General features: G+C 36.4%; 1 protein-coding gene across 1 annotated transcript in view; it reads left to right on the plus strand.

Moving 5' to 3' along the window:
• The first annotated feature begins 503 nt into the window (after positions 1-503).
• The window catches only part of LOC122816259 (lectin-like), a 97,755-nt gene continuing 78,666 nt past the window's right edge, over positions 504-19,592 (plus strand). Inside the window, exons 1-2 of the mRNA XM_044088997.1 lie at positions 504-566; positions 3,456-3,525. Of these exons, the coding sequence (XP_043944932.1) occupies positions 504-566; positions 3,456-3,525 (133 nt within the window). The remainder of the gene's footprint in view (positions 567-3,455; positions 3,526-19,592) is intronic.

The raw sequence follows: 19,592 nt of genomic DNA on the forward strand, positions 1-19,592 counted from the left end.
CTAAAGCTCACCACAACAATAAATAGGAAATACTGGAGGGATGGATTCCTGTCCCAGAGACTTCACAAACTCTGGAACAAAATTCCAATCCACATTAGGAAGTGCTCTTCACTAACCCTCTTCAAGAGAAACCTTGACAAGTGGATGGGAAACAGAAAGTTTACCCCGGGGATCACTTCAATGGCTCTGCTGGACAGAGGCACAGGGAACTAATCTAAGGGGGTGGCGTAAGCCAACACATTCTGGCTAGGCTTATAAATGCCTTCATGCAGATAGCCTAGTACCTACCTATGAACCTATAAATTGCCAGACAAGCTAATGTAGTAAAATCAAGAGGCTGTGGGACATGATTGTGCACATTCACTGTAGGATGAAATGTGCAGTGGAACAGGTAGGTGGTGATGAAGGAAAGAAAGGGAAGTTTGGGATATTAACCTTGAGCCTGGAGGGGGAAACCTGGAATATTCCAGCACTGGACTTAGAAGGACCTTACATCTAGAGTAATGGTGGAAAGGGAAGTATTTCCAGTGGAAGCTGCTTTAACAGAAAATGATGATCCTGTTGTGGTACAGGCAATATGCTTGACCTAGTCCTAATCAGTGCAGATGGGATAACTACACCAGGTCTGAAAGATCAGTTGCCTAACTGTAATAATACTGTAATGTATTTCCACATTATTGGAGAAATCCTGAGATGTGCCATAAAACAGAGATCTGGTATGACAGGAAGGAGTATTCAAAGTTCGTCAAGGTGCTTGATGTTACACTTTGTAGGAGGAGGTTATACAGAATTAAATGAGGTCCAGTGGAAGCAAAACATGACAGATAAGGAGGAACACTCAGTAGAAATGTCATTAGTGGGTAAACACTGTTACAAGTCTTAAATAAAATAAATAAAAATTAGACAATGGGGTGCCTTAGGATTCAGTGCTGGAGACAATGCATTTTCAGATATTTGTGCTTGGTACTCCATTGGATTTGAACAGCACAATTAGATTGTTTGCTGTACAGCTGCAGTGGTGCAGTGGTTAGTATTGTCACCTCACAGCAAGAGGTTCTCCCATTCGATTCTCAGCTGGAGTGCCTTCTGTGTGGAGTCTGCATGTCCTCCCCAGGGTCGAGTGACGTTAAAGACATGCAGGTAGGTGTGAGCATGAATGGGCATGCCTTCTTTGAAGGTTGGACGTTGGGCTGGCTACTCAGCTCCGTAAAAATTCACTGCCAATGATGAGTGAACCGGAGTTCCACTGTGGCAACCCCTAACCGGAAAAAGCCAAAAGTCTTAATTAGTTTGTTTGCTGATGTCACAAATACTTGTCTACAAGTGACAAAAGAGGCACGGGGTCTCAAGAAAGACCTATGGAAAACATGATGAGTGGACTGACAATTGGGATGATAGAATTTAATGGAAAACTACAAAGTTATGTACGTGTGTGTGTGTGTGTGTGTGTGTGTGTGTGTGTGTGTGTGTGTGTGTGTGTGTGTGTGTTGTATGTTTACTCACATGCAAATCAGAGAGGTGGCAGCTGGGTTCAATGTCAGAAAATTGCAAAAGAATGCAGTTTAGTGTAAGAAACCTAATAAAAAGTATTTATGTATTCTAAGGAAGGAGTAGAAAAACAAATAGGGGGATTTTCTCTCTCTAGATAGATAGATAGCTAGATATAGATGCATATACTTAACGGGGTTAACTGTAAGTAAGGCAGATGTGTATTATGCTTTGGGGACATAAGACCCAAACTTAATCATTGTTAAATAGTGTAAAATGTCACTGGTAAAGCAAATCGGATACAAAGCTGCATTACATGGGTAATGAGTTATAGAGCTGTGACTTCATATTTTCATTGTACAGGGTATGGATAAGACTGTGTCTATAGGATAGGGTGCAGTTGTGACAGTTATAAAGTATAAAGAAAATTACTCTGCTAAAAACAATATAGTTATAAAAATAGTGAAGGGCAATGGGTAAGTGGTGAGATAAATAAAGACAAAGAAACTGGGGGGTATAATGTAAATAGAAGATGAAGAAGAAGGACAAATGGGGAAGAGTAGGATATAGGTACCAGACTGTAGGGTGTAGTTCAGAGGATATGATGAAATACTTCATTGTAAGGGTGATCAGGTCCCTGGAAAGAATACCTACTACAGCATTACACAGCAAATTATTATGGGGCTTCAGGAATACCTAAAGGAGAACAGGGAAGTAACAGAAGAAAGAATAAAGAATGAAATAAATATATAATTAAGACAACTCACTAAAAATGAAAACACATTATATATATATATTATACACACACACACACGCACTCACGCGCACACACACACACACACACACACACACACACACACACACACACACGCACACACACATGGTCCTTAGAAAAAAAGGAGAGAAGATGACAGAGAAAGAAGAAAATGGGGAAATGGCACTCAGAAGGGAACATAACTAAATGGGGGAACTGTTTTAGAAATGAAATGAGCACATTTTACTTTGACAAAACAGTGGTGAGATGGTGGTACTCCTTTGTTGAGAAAGTGGTGGAGTTAGAGGGAAAAAAAGTGACTTTAAAAATAGAAATAGAAGAAGAAAGTGGAGGTGTGGAGCAGCTGCATTTTTCAGATGGACTGCATTGATCAGGTGATCCTCTGCACCTCCTGCTTTTTGTATAACTGTATGTTTTCCCAGTATCACCCAGAACAATAAAATGTTAAAGATGCTCTGCTGGGCAATAAATTACTGGCAATATCTGGTATAAAGTCCATACATTCTGTATCATACTGTATTTTTTATTAAGAAAATTAAAACATCTTCTGTTGCTTTAATCAAAGTATTTTTGTTTGTAGCGTGATTCAAAAATGAGGTTGTAATTTATTTCAGTAAGGTGCAGTGTTGTTTTCTTGAAGTGATTTATTAAAATATGCTTCCCAGTTATTTCTTGGTCAAATCATTGCAGGACTGTTCTTTCTGAGTAACAGCTTCATGTTAGGATAAAGCTTCACACCAGACAAGAATCTGAAATGATCATAATCTAACCCCATTAAAGTGAATGTTCTTAATTTTAAAGAAAGGCAATAAAATTTTGATGTAAAGATTGTGAGAACAAAGAAAATGCATTACAAGCTTTACAGTAATTTGCCAAAGTAAAACTAATCTTTTGATTAATCTATTGATATATATAAACATAATGTTTTACAGCTGTGCACCACGTGTACCTTTGCAACTTAATCTTATACAGAATTTGGATATTATACTTAATCCTGATTATAATCAATGCAATACTCTGTTTACATCACATATAACACTGTGTTCATCATTATAATTTTAAATATATTTTATTCCAAGGAAAACACTTCAGTGTATTGTATTTATGCATGTTTAACTGCCAAGCTTCTGCTGTGATTTGAAGGCTTTAGGACCATGGTAAAATATAACATTTGTTTTCTGTCTTTTCACAGTACTTCTACAACATGAAACTTGTTTTAAGTCTGCTGTTAGTATTAGGATTTGTGTATTATTGTGCCAGTGGTAAGTTTTCTTTTTTCATTTGTGATGTGTGTGTGTGTGTGTGTGTGTGTGTGTGTGTGTGTGTGTGTGTGTGTGTGTGTGTGAATGTTTGTGTGTACTGTACTGCAGTTTTATTATGTTATGAGCATGCCACATGATGGGTTCTTTGATGATTACTATTTTTGTGTAAAAAAAATTAAAATTTAGCCCTACCCTGAAAATATAACCTTGAAGCTATGACCATTATTTTGTTGCTTTAGATTTTCAGATTCAGACTATTTCTTTTTCATTATTCAAATAGTGGAACCCTTAATAAATATTTTATCTATGTTGAGTTTAGTCAGCCTTTTGTTAGTGTTAAAAGGTATCTCCTTTATGCTAATGGTATCCTGCTAATGTTGTCAGACTACAAACCTAGGATTAGTTTTACTTACTTGTTTGCTTGTTAATCAAGTAAACGGTCTGCATTATGACCCTTTTCAGCCATGGTTAAGGCCAAAGACAGAAAAGTTGGCAAGGATAAAAAAAAATCCTCCCAATTCTTTCTAATTGCCTAATGCAGGCTGGTCAATTAGGACAACAATGAAAAACTGTGATTCAGGGATGGATATGCCTGCAGTGACAGAGACCTCAGCATTGGCTCTGTACCATGTCTCTGAACTGAAAACTGTGCAGTCAAACCTGGCAGTATTTTCCCTAATGGCCATGCACCACATTAGCAAAGATAAATCCTACACACACACACACACACACACACACACACACACACACACACACACACACACACACACACACACACACACACACACACACACACACACACACACACACACACACACACACACACACACACACACACAGACATACACACACACACACACACACACACACACACACACACACAGATTTATCTGTATCTATAGCTATATCTATCTATATATGTCAATATCTATTTATATATCTTTATATCTTTATTGTTATCTATCTGTAAGTATGTGTATATCATTATTATCATCAACGACCCCCTTTTTTCCCATTTTCTACATGGGGTCAGGGTGTTGTGTCAATGTTGACATCTCTTTCAATTCCATACTGCTCTCTTACCTTCTTTGGCAGTCATGCCTGACTGTCGCAGGTCTTCTCTTACACAATCCAGTCATCTTTTTGCTGGATGCCTCATTTCCTCTTGACTTCTAAGAGTCTGCAAAAATCTTCTTCACTAGATTGCCTTCTGCTTTCCTATACCTGTGCCCATACCACTGTAATCTGTTCTCTTTGACCTTCTCTTAAACTGGAATTACTTTGGCTTTTGCTCTGATGACCTCATTTCATTGCCTTTCCTACAATGTTCATCCTACCATCCATCTCAGGCACTTCATCTCCATTACCTCTAGTTTCCTTAGTTGCTCAGCCTTTACTATCTAGTTTCCTGTACATACATTAGGGCTGGTCACACCACTATTTTATATACCTTACTTTGAACTTCTTTGCATTCATCTGTCACTTAATACCCCTGACACTCTGCGCCAGTTGGCTGCAATCCCTCTGATTCTAGCTTTGACCTCCTCATTACACTTCCCTTCTCCATAATAACCTCTTTCAGATACATAAAGCTGTTAATGTGTTCTCCTATTTTCTTTTCTATCTTAGTTTTCAACATCTTATAATTTCCCAAATTTGCTGCCATGATAATTGTCTTATTTGTTCTTAGTTTCATCTTGTATACCTTCAGCCTTCCATTCCATTTTTCCTATCATTTGATGAAGTTCTTGTTTAGAGTCTGCCTGTAGTGCCACTTTGTCTGCATAAAGCAGCTTTGTTGATCTTTCCCCTCCAACCTGTTTGCTAATGTAGACCATCACTAGTATGAACATCAGTGGTCTCAGAGCTGAACCCTGTTGCATACCTACTCCCACTAGGAATGCCTTTGTGAGTACTAACACTGTTCATATTTGTGTCATTGGGTCCTTGTACATAGCCTACACTAATTCAACCAATGTTTTTGAGACACTGAACCATTTGCAGGACTGCCCAAATTATTTTTCTTGGGATCTTGTCATTTGCTTTCTCCAAGTCTGGAAATGCTCGGTTGGACTCTTTCCTCATCTCTAGTTTCTTCACAACTATCTGGCTCACTGCAAATATTGGGTCAGTTGTGCTGCATCCTGATCTAAAACTGAACTGCTCATCTCCCATTTTACTATCTACTGCTCTGCATATTCATATATTAATCACCCTATCTAGAACTTTTTTGCAGTGAGAAAGGAGTTTGATGCCTCTATATTGCCCACAGTTGTGAATGTTCCCTTTGTTCTGGTACACCTCTACTAGAATGCTTATTCTCCAGTCATCTAGGATACACCTTTCTCTCCATACTGCTTCAAGCACCTTCGAGAACTGTTTCTTCCCTAACTCTCCCAACATCTTGATCAAATCTACTGTGACCTCATCTAAGCCTGCTTCTTTCCCGTAGTACTGTTTTTACTTCTTTTAGGAAGGGCATCTCTTCTTTTTAATAATAGTCTGTGTTTGGGGCAGTACAGCTTCTGTGTTTCTTTTTTCTTCATTCAGAAGCTGTTGGAAGTACTCCTTCCATCTGCCTTTGATATCCTGTGGATTGCTGATCAGGTTGTTATTGATATCCCTTATGAAGGGAGTTGGGTGTCTATCTTTATTATTATTCTGTCTTTGTCTTGCAACCTGATGGAGTTTTCTTTTGTGCATCTGCCGAGTCCCTTCCAGAAGTTGATAGAGTGTCTCTGATGACTTTGTCTTTGCTATTGCAACTTCTCTCTCAGCCTCTTTGTTAACCAATCAGTATTCCTTCTTAGCCTGGTTCTTCTTTTCTACCTCCCACATGTTCTTGTACTCCTTCTTTCGATGACTTCCTAGATTTCTGAATTTCACTACCCACTTTCCTTGTGTACCATATTTCCATGCCTCAGTTGCATAACTGTTCTGTAATCATCACACATGGAATTTTTGAGGAACTTCTATTGTTCTTAAATTCCACCTATTTCCTCTTTTTCTTGAGGTACTAGAGGCCTGCGTATTTCCTTTAACTCTTGCGCTGTCTCAGGCCAACTTTTAGGTTTTCATCCTTTGTTGACTTTGCAGCCTTTTCTGGCCACTGATTGCAGCTGATTGTGGCAACCAGTGGTTTATGCTGTGGGCTGACTGCTTCATTAGAAAATTGTTGATTCTACCCTAGTAACCTTTCCTTGCTATGAGGAAATCTAATTAAGTTACATGTTGGCCACACTTATGTGTGATCTAGTGACAGTTTCTCTTCTGGAACCATGTGTCGGCTACCATCAAGCCATTTGCCAGACAGAAGTATAAAATGGCCTCAACTTTATTCCTGTTTCCCCACCCATGTGGACCCAGACAGTCCTCCTAACCTGTCTGTCCCTATATGTGAATTCAGGTCCCCCATAATCAACACAACTCATGTTGTCCTGCTTTATCTAGTAGGTCCTGCAACTGCTCCCTAAATGTACCAATCTCTTTCCTACCACAACTCCGTTGTGGAGCATGGTTTGAGATTATGAATATTGCCCTGTCCTTACACTGGAGTCTGGTTGTCATGAGTCTTTCACTAATTCTGATGAAATCCCTCACTGTCTTCTGAAGCCTCTCCCTCACCACAATTACCAACTCACCTCTAGTCTGTCTGCCCCTTGAGTAGTAGACTTGGGACCCCAAGCCAAGTGACTTTGCTTCACTGCCTTTTCATCTCATCTCCTAGATACACAGGATGTATAGCTTCCTGATTGCCATCATGTCATCCACTTCCAAGCTGTGTTTTATCAGTAAATCTATACTGAGTTAAGCAATCCTTACTTCTTCTTAGGCAGATTGATTGGTTTTAGGTCCAGGTTTTGCTCAACAAAGCTATCCTAGTAATCCCTATTCCAGAGAACCCAGGTTTGGAAACTGGACACTTTCCAGCCAGTAGCTTTTTGACCCATGGCTGCTGGGTTTGATGACAATCACACACTGACCAATAGGGGCACATATACTGCTCCCATGATTAACATGGGTCCCTGGCATAAGCTGGAGTAGGTCCACTCCTCAACCTACTTATCACTAAATATTCATGACAATTTTTGGCAATATTGGTCACCATGACCAAATAACTTATACCCAATTTTTACACTCTTTAGTTGGTTATCCCTGACATGGCTCACAGTCTGTGATCTGTGTCCATCCATCCATAACCTCCTTTTACCCATTTTTGCACACAAAGTTGGGATATAACATCAGCAGTGACCATAATCAAGGGCCAATATTCACACTGCCAGGTGGCTAGCCCTGGTAATGGTTGTTCTTCTATACCACACACACACACACACACACACACACACACACACACACACACACACACACACACACACACACACACACAGTCACACCTACAGCCAATTTAGAATGCTCAGTCCATGCGGGAGGAAACTGGAGAACCCAGAGAAAATTCATGCGAGTATGAGGTGGACATGCAGACTGCACATAGAAGGCACACTATAATGGAACATGAATGCACTTGCCAGAAACATCTTTAATATAAACAGTTTTATTCACATAATAAAACTTAAAGAAAGGATTCAACAAAGTAAAATTAAGATCTGTGGTCTTAAAAGAAAATAAATGATAGTACATTTAACAAACTCTGGTGCTGAACATATTTAAAACACAAAGTATGTAGTTGTGTCTTCTCTAGGATGACAGGTTCCAGGTCTCCTCCTCCGGCAAACCATCTTTGGAAAAAATGCCTCTTCTCTAAGAACTGTTGTTCTAGGACTACAATTCCCTTCTACAAGAGTAAGAACCACCCTTTATGACTTTTATACTGCTCTGGTTTTTCTGTCTGATTTCTGACTTGTGTCACACATTCTCTTTATCCACGCACCTCTCCTAATACCTGGGTTTGAGTGTTAGCCATTTATTTTAATACTCCTTGAACATATATTTTCTATAAGCAACAAATGTATAAACAATATTAGTGCAATCTCTAGGTAGTGTATTAATTAAATCACTACAGTTGAGTAGTATGTGAATATATACAGGTGATTATGAAACTCTTTAGCAAAACATCTTCTTATTTTACAGTTACATCAGAAAAAAACTCACAGATAAACCGAATGCATGAATCTCAGACTAAGTCAAAAACCCCAGAAGCACTATCCCACGAACTTATTTCACCAAATAACTGTATTTTTGCAGACAGGCGATATATATTTATATAAAACTCTGATATAAAACATATCTCCTAGAACCCAAAACTGAACAATCTTGCTGATATTTGTCACTACCTGACATTCACTTAAATTAACATATCCAGTCAGAATTGAATTCAACCAATGCATACTTCAATGGACTGGAAGGTAACCATATCAATCTATCTGGTTATATATATTATATACGGGTCTATATTACTTTGTTGAAACCCAACTTCAGAGAACAGCTGTTCATTGAACACAAATCAGTGAATGGATGTTCTTCAAACGTTCACATCAGCTAACGTCTTTCCCAATGAAGTGAGTTAATTGCCCACATACCGAGTGACACACACTGCAGTATATCAAACCCACCAAAATGGGGGCTACACCCACCACACCCCCAATGTGGGGGCTGCAGCCCCTACTCCCTACTTATATATACAAACTCAGAAATTGCACTACAGTAGGGAAAAGGGCAAATTTGGCTAACTAACTCACTTTCCTGGGAAAAACATTTGCTGGTGTGAATGTTCCATGAATAGTCATTCGCTGAAGTTGGGTTTCGGCAAAGTAATATAGACCCTTATATACAAATGTTAAATTTATATATGTGTTTATTTATAAATATATGTGTATACATATATATCTAGTTTCACTTCAGAATCTCGAATTACTGAAATCCTGAATTTCAGTAACTCGAGACTATAAAGTTGAACCATTCACAATACCGAATCCCACAATCATGAATCACACAATCATGAACATACATACACCACACATCACATAACACACACATCATTCTACCCAAAACACACAAACCACACAACCCGGCACCCCCACCCCTACTTATATATATATATATATATATATATATATGTAAATATATATATATATATATATATATATATATATATATATATATATATATATACCAACTCCGAGATTGCACATAACATAAAAAAAAAAAAAAAACTCACGCCATGGCATCCACTACTCGCTCACACACAAATACACATCACACATACACAAACACCAACAAATCCAACACTCACACTTACACCTCCCTACCCTTACCCACACATACAACATACAAAAACACACACAAACACTCACTCACCTGCAATTTCAGGCACCATAACACTACACGCAACATACTGGAAATGCATATGTGCAGATTCGAGATTTCGGCATTCTGGTTTTTGGCTTCATGGTCTTGGATTACTGAAATTTGGGATTTCAGTAATTTGAGATTATGAAGTGTAACTATATATATATATATATATATATATATATATATATATATATATATATATATATATATATATATATATATATATATATATATATATATATATATATATCACAAATAAAATACCTCGGAAGCTGGCACAATAAGGAGACTGAGACCAATAGTTCAAATCAGAAATTCCTTCTTCATTAAAAACTACTTTGATACAAACAATCTGTAAGATAGAATCCAAAACAGTCTGTAAAATATGAAAATATTAAGCACTTTTGTTCATTAAAATAGTGTTAACCAGTTGAACTTCATCAGAATAATGGTGGAATGAAATAAGAACTAGTGGGAAAAAAATTTACATTCTGGAGGGGGTGTGTCCTCCCTATTTAATCCAATTAAGGATACTTCTAACATTAAGGTTCCCATTGAGTCCAGGGGGTGTGTCTGCCTGTAATTTTACTCGCCATCTCAATTCTTTAACTTCCAGAAGGGGATTGCAGTCACCAAGAGGCAAAGAAACATGTTCAAGAACCACAAAATTGAAAGTATTGCACTGTGCATTATTAAAAGTGTATTTAGCTAAAGCATTCTTAATGTCTCTCTTTCTAAGTGCTTGTCTTTATTCTTTAATACGATCACTTAATTTCCTTATGGTTTTGCCCACATTAAATGCTTTGCAACAGTCACACACTACAAGGTAGATTATATTCATGGAGTTACAATTAAAAGCTTCTTGAAACCGAATCTCTAGTTTGGGATTTTGTAAACAGAAGACATCCCCTTGAGCAATGAAAGGGCAGCAAACACACTTGCCACAGCAAAATATATCTGTATCCTGGGAAGGGAGACTGGTAATCGAAGGGGTATTCTTTTCAAAAGCTGACTTCAGAGACAAAGTCTTTCTATAGCAAAAGCTAGGACTGGGACCCAAGACTCTTTCCAAATCTGGACTATTGTTAATAATTTCCCAGTTCCTGGACAATATCTCTCTAATAGTCCCTCCATCAAGCAAGATGGGAAGTGGGAATCTGGAATGGTCATTTGAGGAACCTCTGGGTTTATGGCTGTAACCAGATTTAAGGATGGGAGGATATTTGTTTTGCCTGTGAACAATAATATCAGTGAGGATTTCATTAACTAATTTTTCTAGATAATGTTTTTCTAAAAATAACCATTTAAGAAATTGACTTTCTTTAATGAAAATATCATCCTCACTTACAATCCTGCTAAGTTGCACAAACTGCCCCTTAACTATATTCCTCTTCATAAAAAGGGGATGGTGGCTAGAGAAGTCTAAGTAGTTGTTCTGAAAGGTACTCTTTCTATGAATGTTGGAAGAAAACTTGAAAGAAACGGGATCCCTGGCCAAACTAACTTCAAGGAAATTAACTTCATTCCCTTTACTCGAGATGGTAAAATCTAAGAAACTCATACTCTGTCTAATCCTGTCAAGAATGTTATCCAACTCTAATTCTGACCCTTCCCAAATGAAAAAAATATCATCAATGTAACATTTGTATACCCTGACACACTGAAAACCTTCAATCTTGCATAGTGTGTCTGCTTCCCAAGAGCTTAGCACTAAGTTAGCATAAGTGGGAGCCATTTTGGCTCCCTTTGCCATCCCTTCAAGTTGTTGATAAATAACACCATTAAAAGAGAAAAAAATATTTACCTGAACTAGCTCCAGTAAAGTAACTAAGGTGTCTGCTCTAAGGGGAGGGGTGCTGGTGTGTTTGGTCAGGTAATTCAACACATACTCTAAACCTTCCCGATGTGGGATGCTAGGGTAAAGAGCTACAATGTCAAGTGTGACTAGTATGCATTGTCCCTCAGTGGGTGGGCATTTAAAGAATTTGTTTAAAAACTCCCAGGAGTCTTTAAGGAAGAATTGTGATTTCTGAACCAAGGGGTCCAGAATGTCTTCGTTTTCTTAGATGTTACAATATGCCTGATGGAGGATCTATCAGGTCTTTGTGAGTCTTTGGGATCCGAAACATTCTTCCTACCTGTGGGAATTTCACTTCCATAAACTCCCTTTCTTCCTCTGAGACTAAACCTTCTCAGTACAGTCTGCTAAGAGTATTATCAATGGAAAGAAAGCTTTGGGAAATGTCTTCAGGGGAAACTACTTTATGTTTAAGTTTGTTAGAAAGGCTAGTTTCCATTTTATTATTATAACTGCTAGTATACATAACCACTATGCCAGCTCCTTTGTCAGCATTCATAATCATAATATCAGAATCTCTACTTAAACTGTCTAAAGGTTTCTTTTCTTCTTTAGTCAGGTTTGACCACTTGTACTGTGTTTTGTTAGATAGAGCTGACCTGATTTCCCTTTCACAAACCCTGGAAAAGATATTCAAAGTAGGGTTGAGTGGAGGATTAAAAGTGATCCTTCTTTTCAAAGGGGAGCTGGCCTTCATCTGAATCCGTATCTTCACTGTTGCTGGCAGGAGACCTACTGAAAGTGTCATATAAACCAAAATGTGCAGGGGAAGCACCATTTTCATTAACTTGCAAAAAATAATACCAGCAGAACTAACATCAGCATTGAAAGTGTCATTACTAACATTAAAGTCATTGTTTTTTAACTCTGGTTTGAAGTTAAGCTTCCTGCAATATAGTTTCAGGTCAAGAATAACATTTGTTAATGAACCCCTCTGAGAGGGAATAAAATTAATTTAAGTAAAATATTCTTGCTGTGTGTGTCCAAAGACATATCAGTTAAATTGAAAATGTCTTGAGTGTGCGAGGGACAAGACATGCTGGAACCAATTAATGCAGTCTCTGACCTTGAGCTCTGTTCCTGCCTTTCACTCTCCCTCTCTCTCTCCCACTCCCTCTGCCTCTTCCTTCTCATCTGCAAAAATTTGTGGGAATCTCCCTGTTCATTGGACTCTGCAATAAAAAATAATCTCCAATAGAAGCTGAGTTAGGTTTGTTGTTGTTGGCTCTACTTTGAGGTGGGTTATGTGGGGGAAGAGGAACAACCCTTGGGATACTGCTATTAACAGCACTGTTGTTGTCTGGTGATGCTTCAACATAATTGTCATCTCCTGTGTTGTCAGAGTTACGATGTCGTGAATTCAAATTAATTGTTTTCTAACTGTCGCGGCTTGCTGTGGGAACTGGCCATTACTTATTCTCAGTTCCGTGATGTGCTGTTGCCATGGTAACCACATTATTTGAAAATTGAGAGGGAAAACATCTGGTAACTACATCTTCTTCTTTATTATTAAAATAAACCATACCTCTGTGTTCAAACCTATGTGAAACTGGTCTGTAAAATACTGATGCTCTATTATTATTACCACTAAATCTGAGTGGGTAAGCGATATTCTGTTTTTACTGCTCTGTATCCCTGGCTAGTTTCTTCCTCTTTTTATGGATTAAGGTTGCAACATGTCTAGATAATTTAGCGTCAATACCTAGCCATTCATTTTTCGCTCCTAGGAGGCAAGAGTGCTCTTGAATAGCTATGTTAAGAGCAATAATTTCATCAGCCAGTAAGCACATCTTTTTACAATAATGTTCAATAAGCACCCAGAGCATTTTAAGCCTGCCTCATTAAAAACTTAACAAAGGGGCTTGAATATAAGTCACTGAATGATCTATTCCATTAGGAATCTTGCTCATCCTTAAGCCTTGAGGAACTATTTCAAGACCAATACAAGTATTCAGATAAAAAATGTCATAGTCAACACTTTGATGCACAGTCAGAAGTCTTTCTAGTTTGTAAATCAGATGTCTACAGTTACCTGGAGGCGCATACTTTTACTAGTTTGTGGTTGGTGTAATTCACTATTCAAGAAATCAATTCTTCCATCACTCTCCAGGAACAGATTAGCTCTATCTGAAGCTAATAATTTATCAATAAAATTGTTGTCACCAGTATGCTTAACTAACTGCTTAACGGCTGAAGCTGTCACAGAAGTGTTGCTATTCAAAAGGTTGCTGGGTATCTGACTGCTCAATCTACCAAACAACGGTCTGGCTCCCATTACTCACTTCCATCTCTAGACAGAAAGACAATACCAAAATTCAGGAAAACTGTCCACAGTCTTTGAGGCAAAACTACACTCTATAACAAATAAAATACCTCGGAAGCTGGCACAATAAGGAGACTGAGACCAATAGTTCAAATCAGAAATTCTTTCTTCATTAAAAACTACTTAAATACAAACAATCCACAATATAGAATCCAAAACAGTCTGTAAAATATGGAAATATTAAGCACTTTAGTTTAAAATATGAAAATATTAAGCACTTTTGTTCATTAAAATATGAAAATATTAAGCTCTTTTGTCTGCTAAAGTCTGAAAATATTAAGCGCTTTCATTCCTTAAAAAAAGTGTTTATATATATATATATATATATATATATATATATATATATATATATATATATATATATATATACGTAGTTATAGCTTATTATATAAGCTTTCTTAGATGTATAATTATCTCAGACATTAGGTGACAACTTCGAAGCTTTGAAAGGTACTACATCATTCCTAGAAACCTCTGTAGGGTATACTACATCTTCATTGCAACATTTTTGTGCTAGCAGCTATTGTGCAATTTTGTTTTATCATACTTTTTTAGATCACAGTGACATGTGTTGTGCAATCCAATTGTTCTGTCTATTTTTTAACTTTTCCCCACTGTAGTAAGACTGCACAGTTGGTATATAAAACAATGGTGTGGGGGCTTCTCTGTGTTAAAAAGATTTTTTTCTGTTTTTTTTTTTTAGGTTTCTTGATGGTAAACAATTGATAAAACTTAATTAGTTGTTATTTGTCATGATGGAATGTACTGAAACCCATTTCTTGTGTCCTGACTTTTCCATTTGCACAGCTGCACTTTTTTCTTTAATCAGAATTGTCACTGTTGTTAGAATATAGTCCATGCTTTTCAGATTTGTCACTTTTATTATACATTTTCTATTACTTAACTTTTGTTTATCTGTTTAGTAACTGTAAATGTCTTTTATCTTGCTCTTCTTTTATCTGACCCATTTTCACTGGATTATCATTTATGATTAGAAGCCTCTAATTACTATTGTAATTTGAATACATTTGATGCTGATAAAAAAAAACAAAAAAACAAAATTGGAAGTGAAATTTCTGCCTTACTTGAATAATACATGTACACACTTTGGAACTTCCTTCTTCTAGCTTTATCTGCCGGATACCTTGAAAGAATTTCGTATGTAGTATTGTTGAAACCACTTCTCTGACTGTGAGCAGTGGGGGATGCTTTCCTTTAATCACTTTATTCAGGATCAATACAAATGCAAATGGTGACATTTCACAACAATAACCACACTATTCACACATTCGTTTTGGGTCTGATTTCTTCTAAATAACCATAAAACTTTCCATTTGTTTCAGTTCCCGATCCATTTTACTGGAGAACTTTTTGTACTTTCATTGGTGCATGATTCACTAGTATTTATACGAATGTCATGCTCTTCTGTCAGACTTCCAAACCTGTAAATGAAGCAACATGCCAGTGAATATCATTGCTATGGCTCTGCAGTATTTAAGATGTTTTTGTGACTATATTATTGTTTCTAAATATGTACAAGAAAACATGATCTCTTTGCTTTTAGGCTATGAATTAATTTCATCATATCTAGAGTCGCAGAAGCCAAATAAACCAAAATATTATGTGAATTAGTATCTTTAGGTGATGTGAAACAAAGAATTTTGTTTTCATTTTTATATTCACATCAGTAGCTCTTGACCCTGTTGCTTTAGTTAGTACCTTGAATATGTTCATAATGTGCACTTGTCTCTGTCTTATTTGCTTTTCAACCCTTGTGCATCAAAAGTATCATCAGGAATAATATTACACTCCATGACTGTGCATAGATAAAACTCATAATTTCAGTCTTTTTACTTTAATAATGCCAACAAATAGCTATTTTTTATGTTTATTTATTTTATTTCATTTTATTTATCTATTGTCAACTGGGTTAGTCTGACTAAGCTTGTAACCTCTTTTCAGAGAACCCCCAAGGTGCTATTTATACTCTTAGGAGAAATTTGGCTATGGCATCAGGGAACTTCCCCTACTGTGAGTAGGAACCATTTTGGAAGAGTACCTCCTGTTTACATTCCAGGTGCAGGAGCAGCCTGGAGAAACAGGGAGGCAGATCAAGAGAGGGAGATGATGGAGAAGTGAAGGAAATTAAGGAGAAAGCAAATATAGAGACTGGAGAATGTGTGCAGGATTCAGAGGAAGTGTTTCAAAGAAACCTGTTTGATGGAGTTGACTCAGCAAATGACGGATGTACAATACAACCCTCCAACTGGGAGGGTTGGTGGATGATTTACTTAGAGAAATGGTGCAGAGTAAGCCAGAAAATGAAGGAGATGTTTTCTGGGGGACATTTTGGAGAAAATACAAAAGGAGGATGCAGAGTCAGTCCTGAAGAATAGTGTTAAGATGGAAAAGAAAACATATGCAGAAAAAGTAAAAGACGGCAAAAATGAAATAGCAGAAAAGAAGACAGAAGAAAATGAAAAAAAAGGAAGTACATGGTAAGGATTCAAAATAAAGAAGACAAAGAAATAGACAGGTATGAAGTATGGGACAATTTAATAGTTCCTTTGGGTGTAAAAGCACATGAGCTAAGAGCATTTATTCTTATTAACAAGCAGACATTTTGTGACATTATATTTGAGACTGTTATTTTGATGGAAAATTTTCTTGAGAATATGAAAAAAAGAAAGACTGTAACCCATGGAATCTTTAATGTATAAAAGCATTTCATAGGCAAACAAAAAAGAAGATTCATGTACAATTTCGAACAGAAGTAGAAAGAAAGACTTTGAAAGGACATTTGAAAGCTTTATATAAAGAAGTACTGAACATTGCAAATGTTTGTGACAAAAGGATTTATGGACTGGTGGCTGGGATTGTAATATTGTGTTAAAAACAGAAAGAGAAAAAAATAATACATATACCAAGCATGATAAATATGGAGGGGAACAGGAGTATTTTAAATACTGGGGACAACTCAAAACATGTTTCTTTTGTGGAAAAGAAGGACATTTGATAAGTAACTGTGACAAAAAAATGCTATATTTTTGGGGATATTGGCCATGATACAAAAATGTGAATTGAAATGTTATAAATCTAATAAAATTGGACATTTATGGATGGATTGCAAAAATAAAGTCATCAGTAAGGAAAAAGAAAAAGAAAGGGACGAAAATGAACAAAGAAGAACTTTTAGAAGTAGTAGAAATAGAAGAAAAATTAGATGAAAAAATAATAAAGAGGATATAGAAGAAGGTTTTGAAATAAGTGATGAAGAACAAATAAACTGGGAAGTAGAGAAAGGGGGGGGATAATTCTATTGGTAAAAGACAGAAAAAGAAAATTTAAAGGCATAAGACAAAAGAAAAAAAAGGAAGTGGATGAAAAAGAATATATAAAGCTAAAGATTGGGGCTTGGTATAAGGGTTAAGGTGTTTGACTCACAGACATAAGGTGCAGTGTTTGATTGTCACCTTTGGAAGGGAAACTGGTTAAGCTTAGAATGACCTATTAAGAAAGCTAGCTTAGTAATTAGCTATGAACTTATGAAACCATGAATCTAAGGGAAATTGAAACTTTTAGAGTGCTTTCTGTAAATGTGGATAGTATTAAGAATATAGTAAGAATAATAGGAATTTTGGAGTGGTGTAATACATGGGGTTCCTATTATGAGAGCGAAGATTCCTTTAGGTGAATACAAAGATGTCGACCCATATTGCACGAAGTATGTAAACCGTGAAAGTTCAAAACCACGAAGTTCGAAATGTCGATTTATTTTGGTTGGCCAGCCTGTGGTATAGCTCCATAAGGTAATTGTTAAAGTGTTTATCTCCCAGACACAAGGTACAGGGTTTGATTCTCACCTTTGGGGGATACTGGCTTGGTATAAAATGGCCCACAGGGGTAGCTATCCTAGTATTTGCCTATAGGAATTTAGTGTTAGGATTTGGGTTAAGGTAAGTGCATAGATAGGTAATGTATGTAAGAGTTAGTGTAGTGTTAGAAGTAGGTGTTTTTTAAATGTATGTATGTGTTTTATTTATTTTGTTTGGGTGTATGTGTGTAGGGAAAGTGTGTGGTAGTTACGGCCCTTAGGGTTAGGGAGGGGTTAAGGATAGTGCATAGTTAGTTGTGTATGTGTGGTTTAGCATAGTGTTGGAGGTAGGGTTGTTTTTTAAATGTATATATGTGTTTCATTTATTTTGTTTGATTGTATGTGTGTAGGGGAAGTGTGTGGTAGTTATGGACTTTAGGGTTAGGGAGGGGTTAAGGAGAGTGCATAGATAGTTGTGTTTGTGGGGTTTAGTGTAGTGTTGGAGATAGGGTTTTGGTGCTTTAGTTTAGGTTAGAAGTAGGGCTTGGTTAATGTATGTATGTGGTTTATTTATTTTGTTTGGTTAGGTAGTATGTAGCAGGTGGTGGGGTTGGCCGACTATGACAGTTTGATATTTTTTTTCACGGTTTTAGTGCATTCAGGATTTTTGCTGTTTGCAGTATAGGGGTCGGTGTTTTGGTATTCATGCATAGGGTTTTTTTGCTTTGGTAATATAGACCCTAATACATGTGATGTAGCTGTAATTATATTAGAAGACACAAGATTTTTTAAAAAATAAGAAAGATTACAAACAGAGAAAATATAGGGAGGAAAGATAATCTGAAATTTGGGAAATAAGAGATGTTCTGGATTAGTTGTATTCTGTAAAAAATACAGAAAAGATATTAGCTATATCTTTGGCAAACATGGAAAAATTAACATTGTAGATTTAAAATGGAAAGAACAAGTATATATAATTATAACATTATATGCTTATATTAAATATAAAGAAAGGAAATGCTTATTTTATCAGATTTTAGACTGTGTAGTGATAAATATGAATTCAATAAAAACGGGAGACTCTAACTGTGATTTAAGAGGCAAGCATAAAAAGAAAGGAAATGATATCAGAAAACGTTAGAAGTTATATGATGTAGTAAGCCAAAACTTTGGGACAAAAATTAATGGACTTACAAAAGGACTATATATAGAACTGAAATAGATTATTTTATATTATCAGAAGGTTTCGTTTGAGGAGAAGGGGAGGCAGTTGAAACAGGATTTTCTGATCATCTTGCAATAGGGCTAGAGATAAAAGAAAACAAGGAATATATAAAATAGACAAAGGAATAAAAAGAACAAATGAGAAATGGAATGAAGAAGGAAAGAGATTAGTAATACGGTTATGGAAAGATAAATTTACTGAGAACATTTTATAAAAATTGTTCTGAATGGTGGATGATATTTAAGGACAAATATAAAAAACATTTTTACAGTGGCAATATGATGTGATAAAAGTAGAGAAGAAAAATATGAAAGAATATACAATGATGCTTTGGAAGATTTAGAACATGATAGAATGTACTTTGACAAATGCAAGGAATTATATGAAAGTAATCAAGAAAAATACAAGAATTGTTATATAAGTAAAGATATTTTTACAAGCAAAACAAAAAGTATTGAGTTACTTAAGCAGACTTGTAAATGAAGATGGCTGTTTAATGGGAGAAATAAAAAATGTAACAGGATAAACAGAAAGAACT

Source organism: Protopterus annectens, chromosome 12.part0, assembly GCF_019279795.1.
Source record: "Protopterus annectens isolate FY-2018-M chromosome 12.part0, PAN1.0, whole genome shotgun sequence".
Classification (NCBI taxonomy): Eukaryota; Metazoa; Chordata; order Ceratodontiformes; family Protopteridae; genus Protopterus; species Protopterus annectens.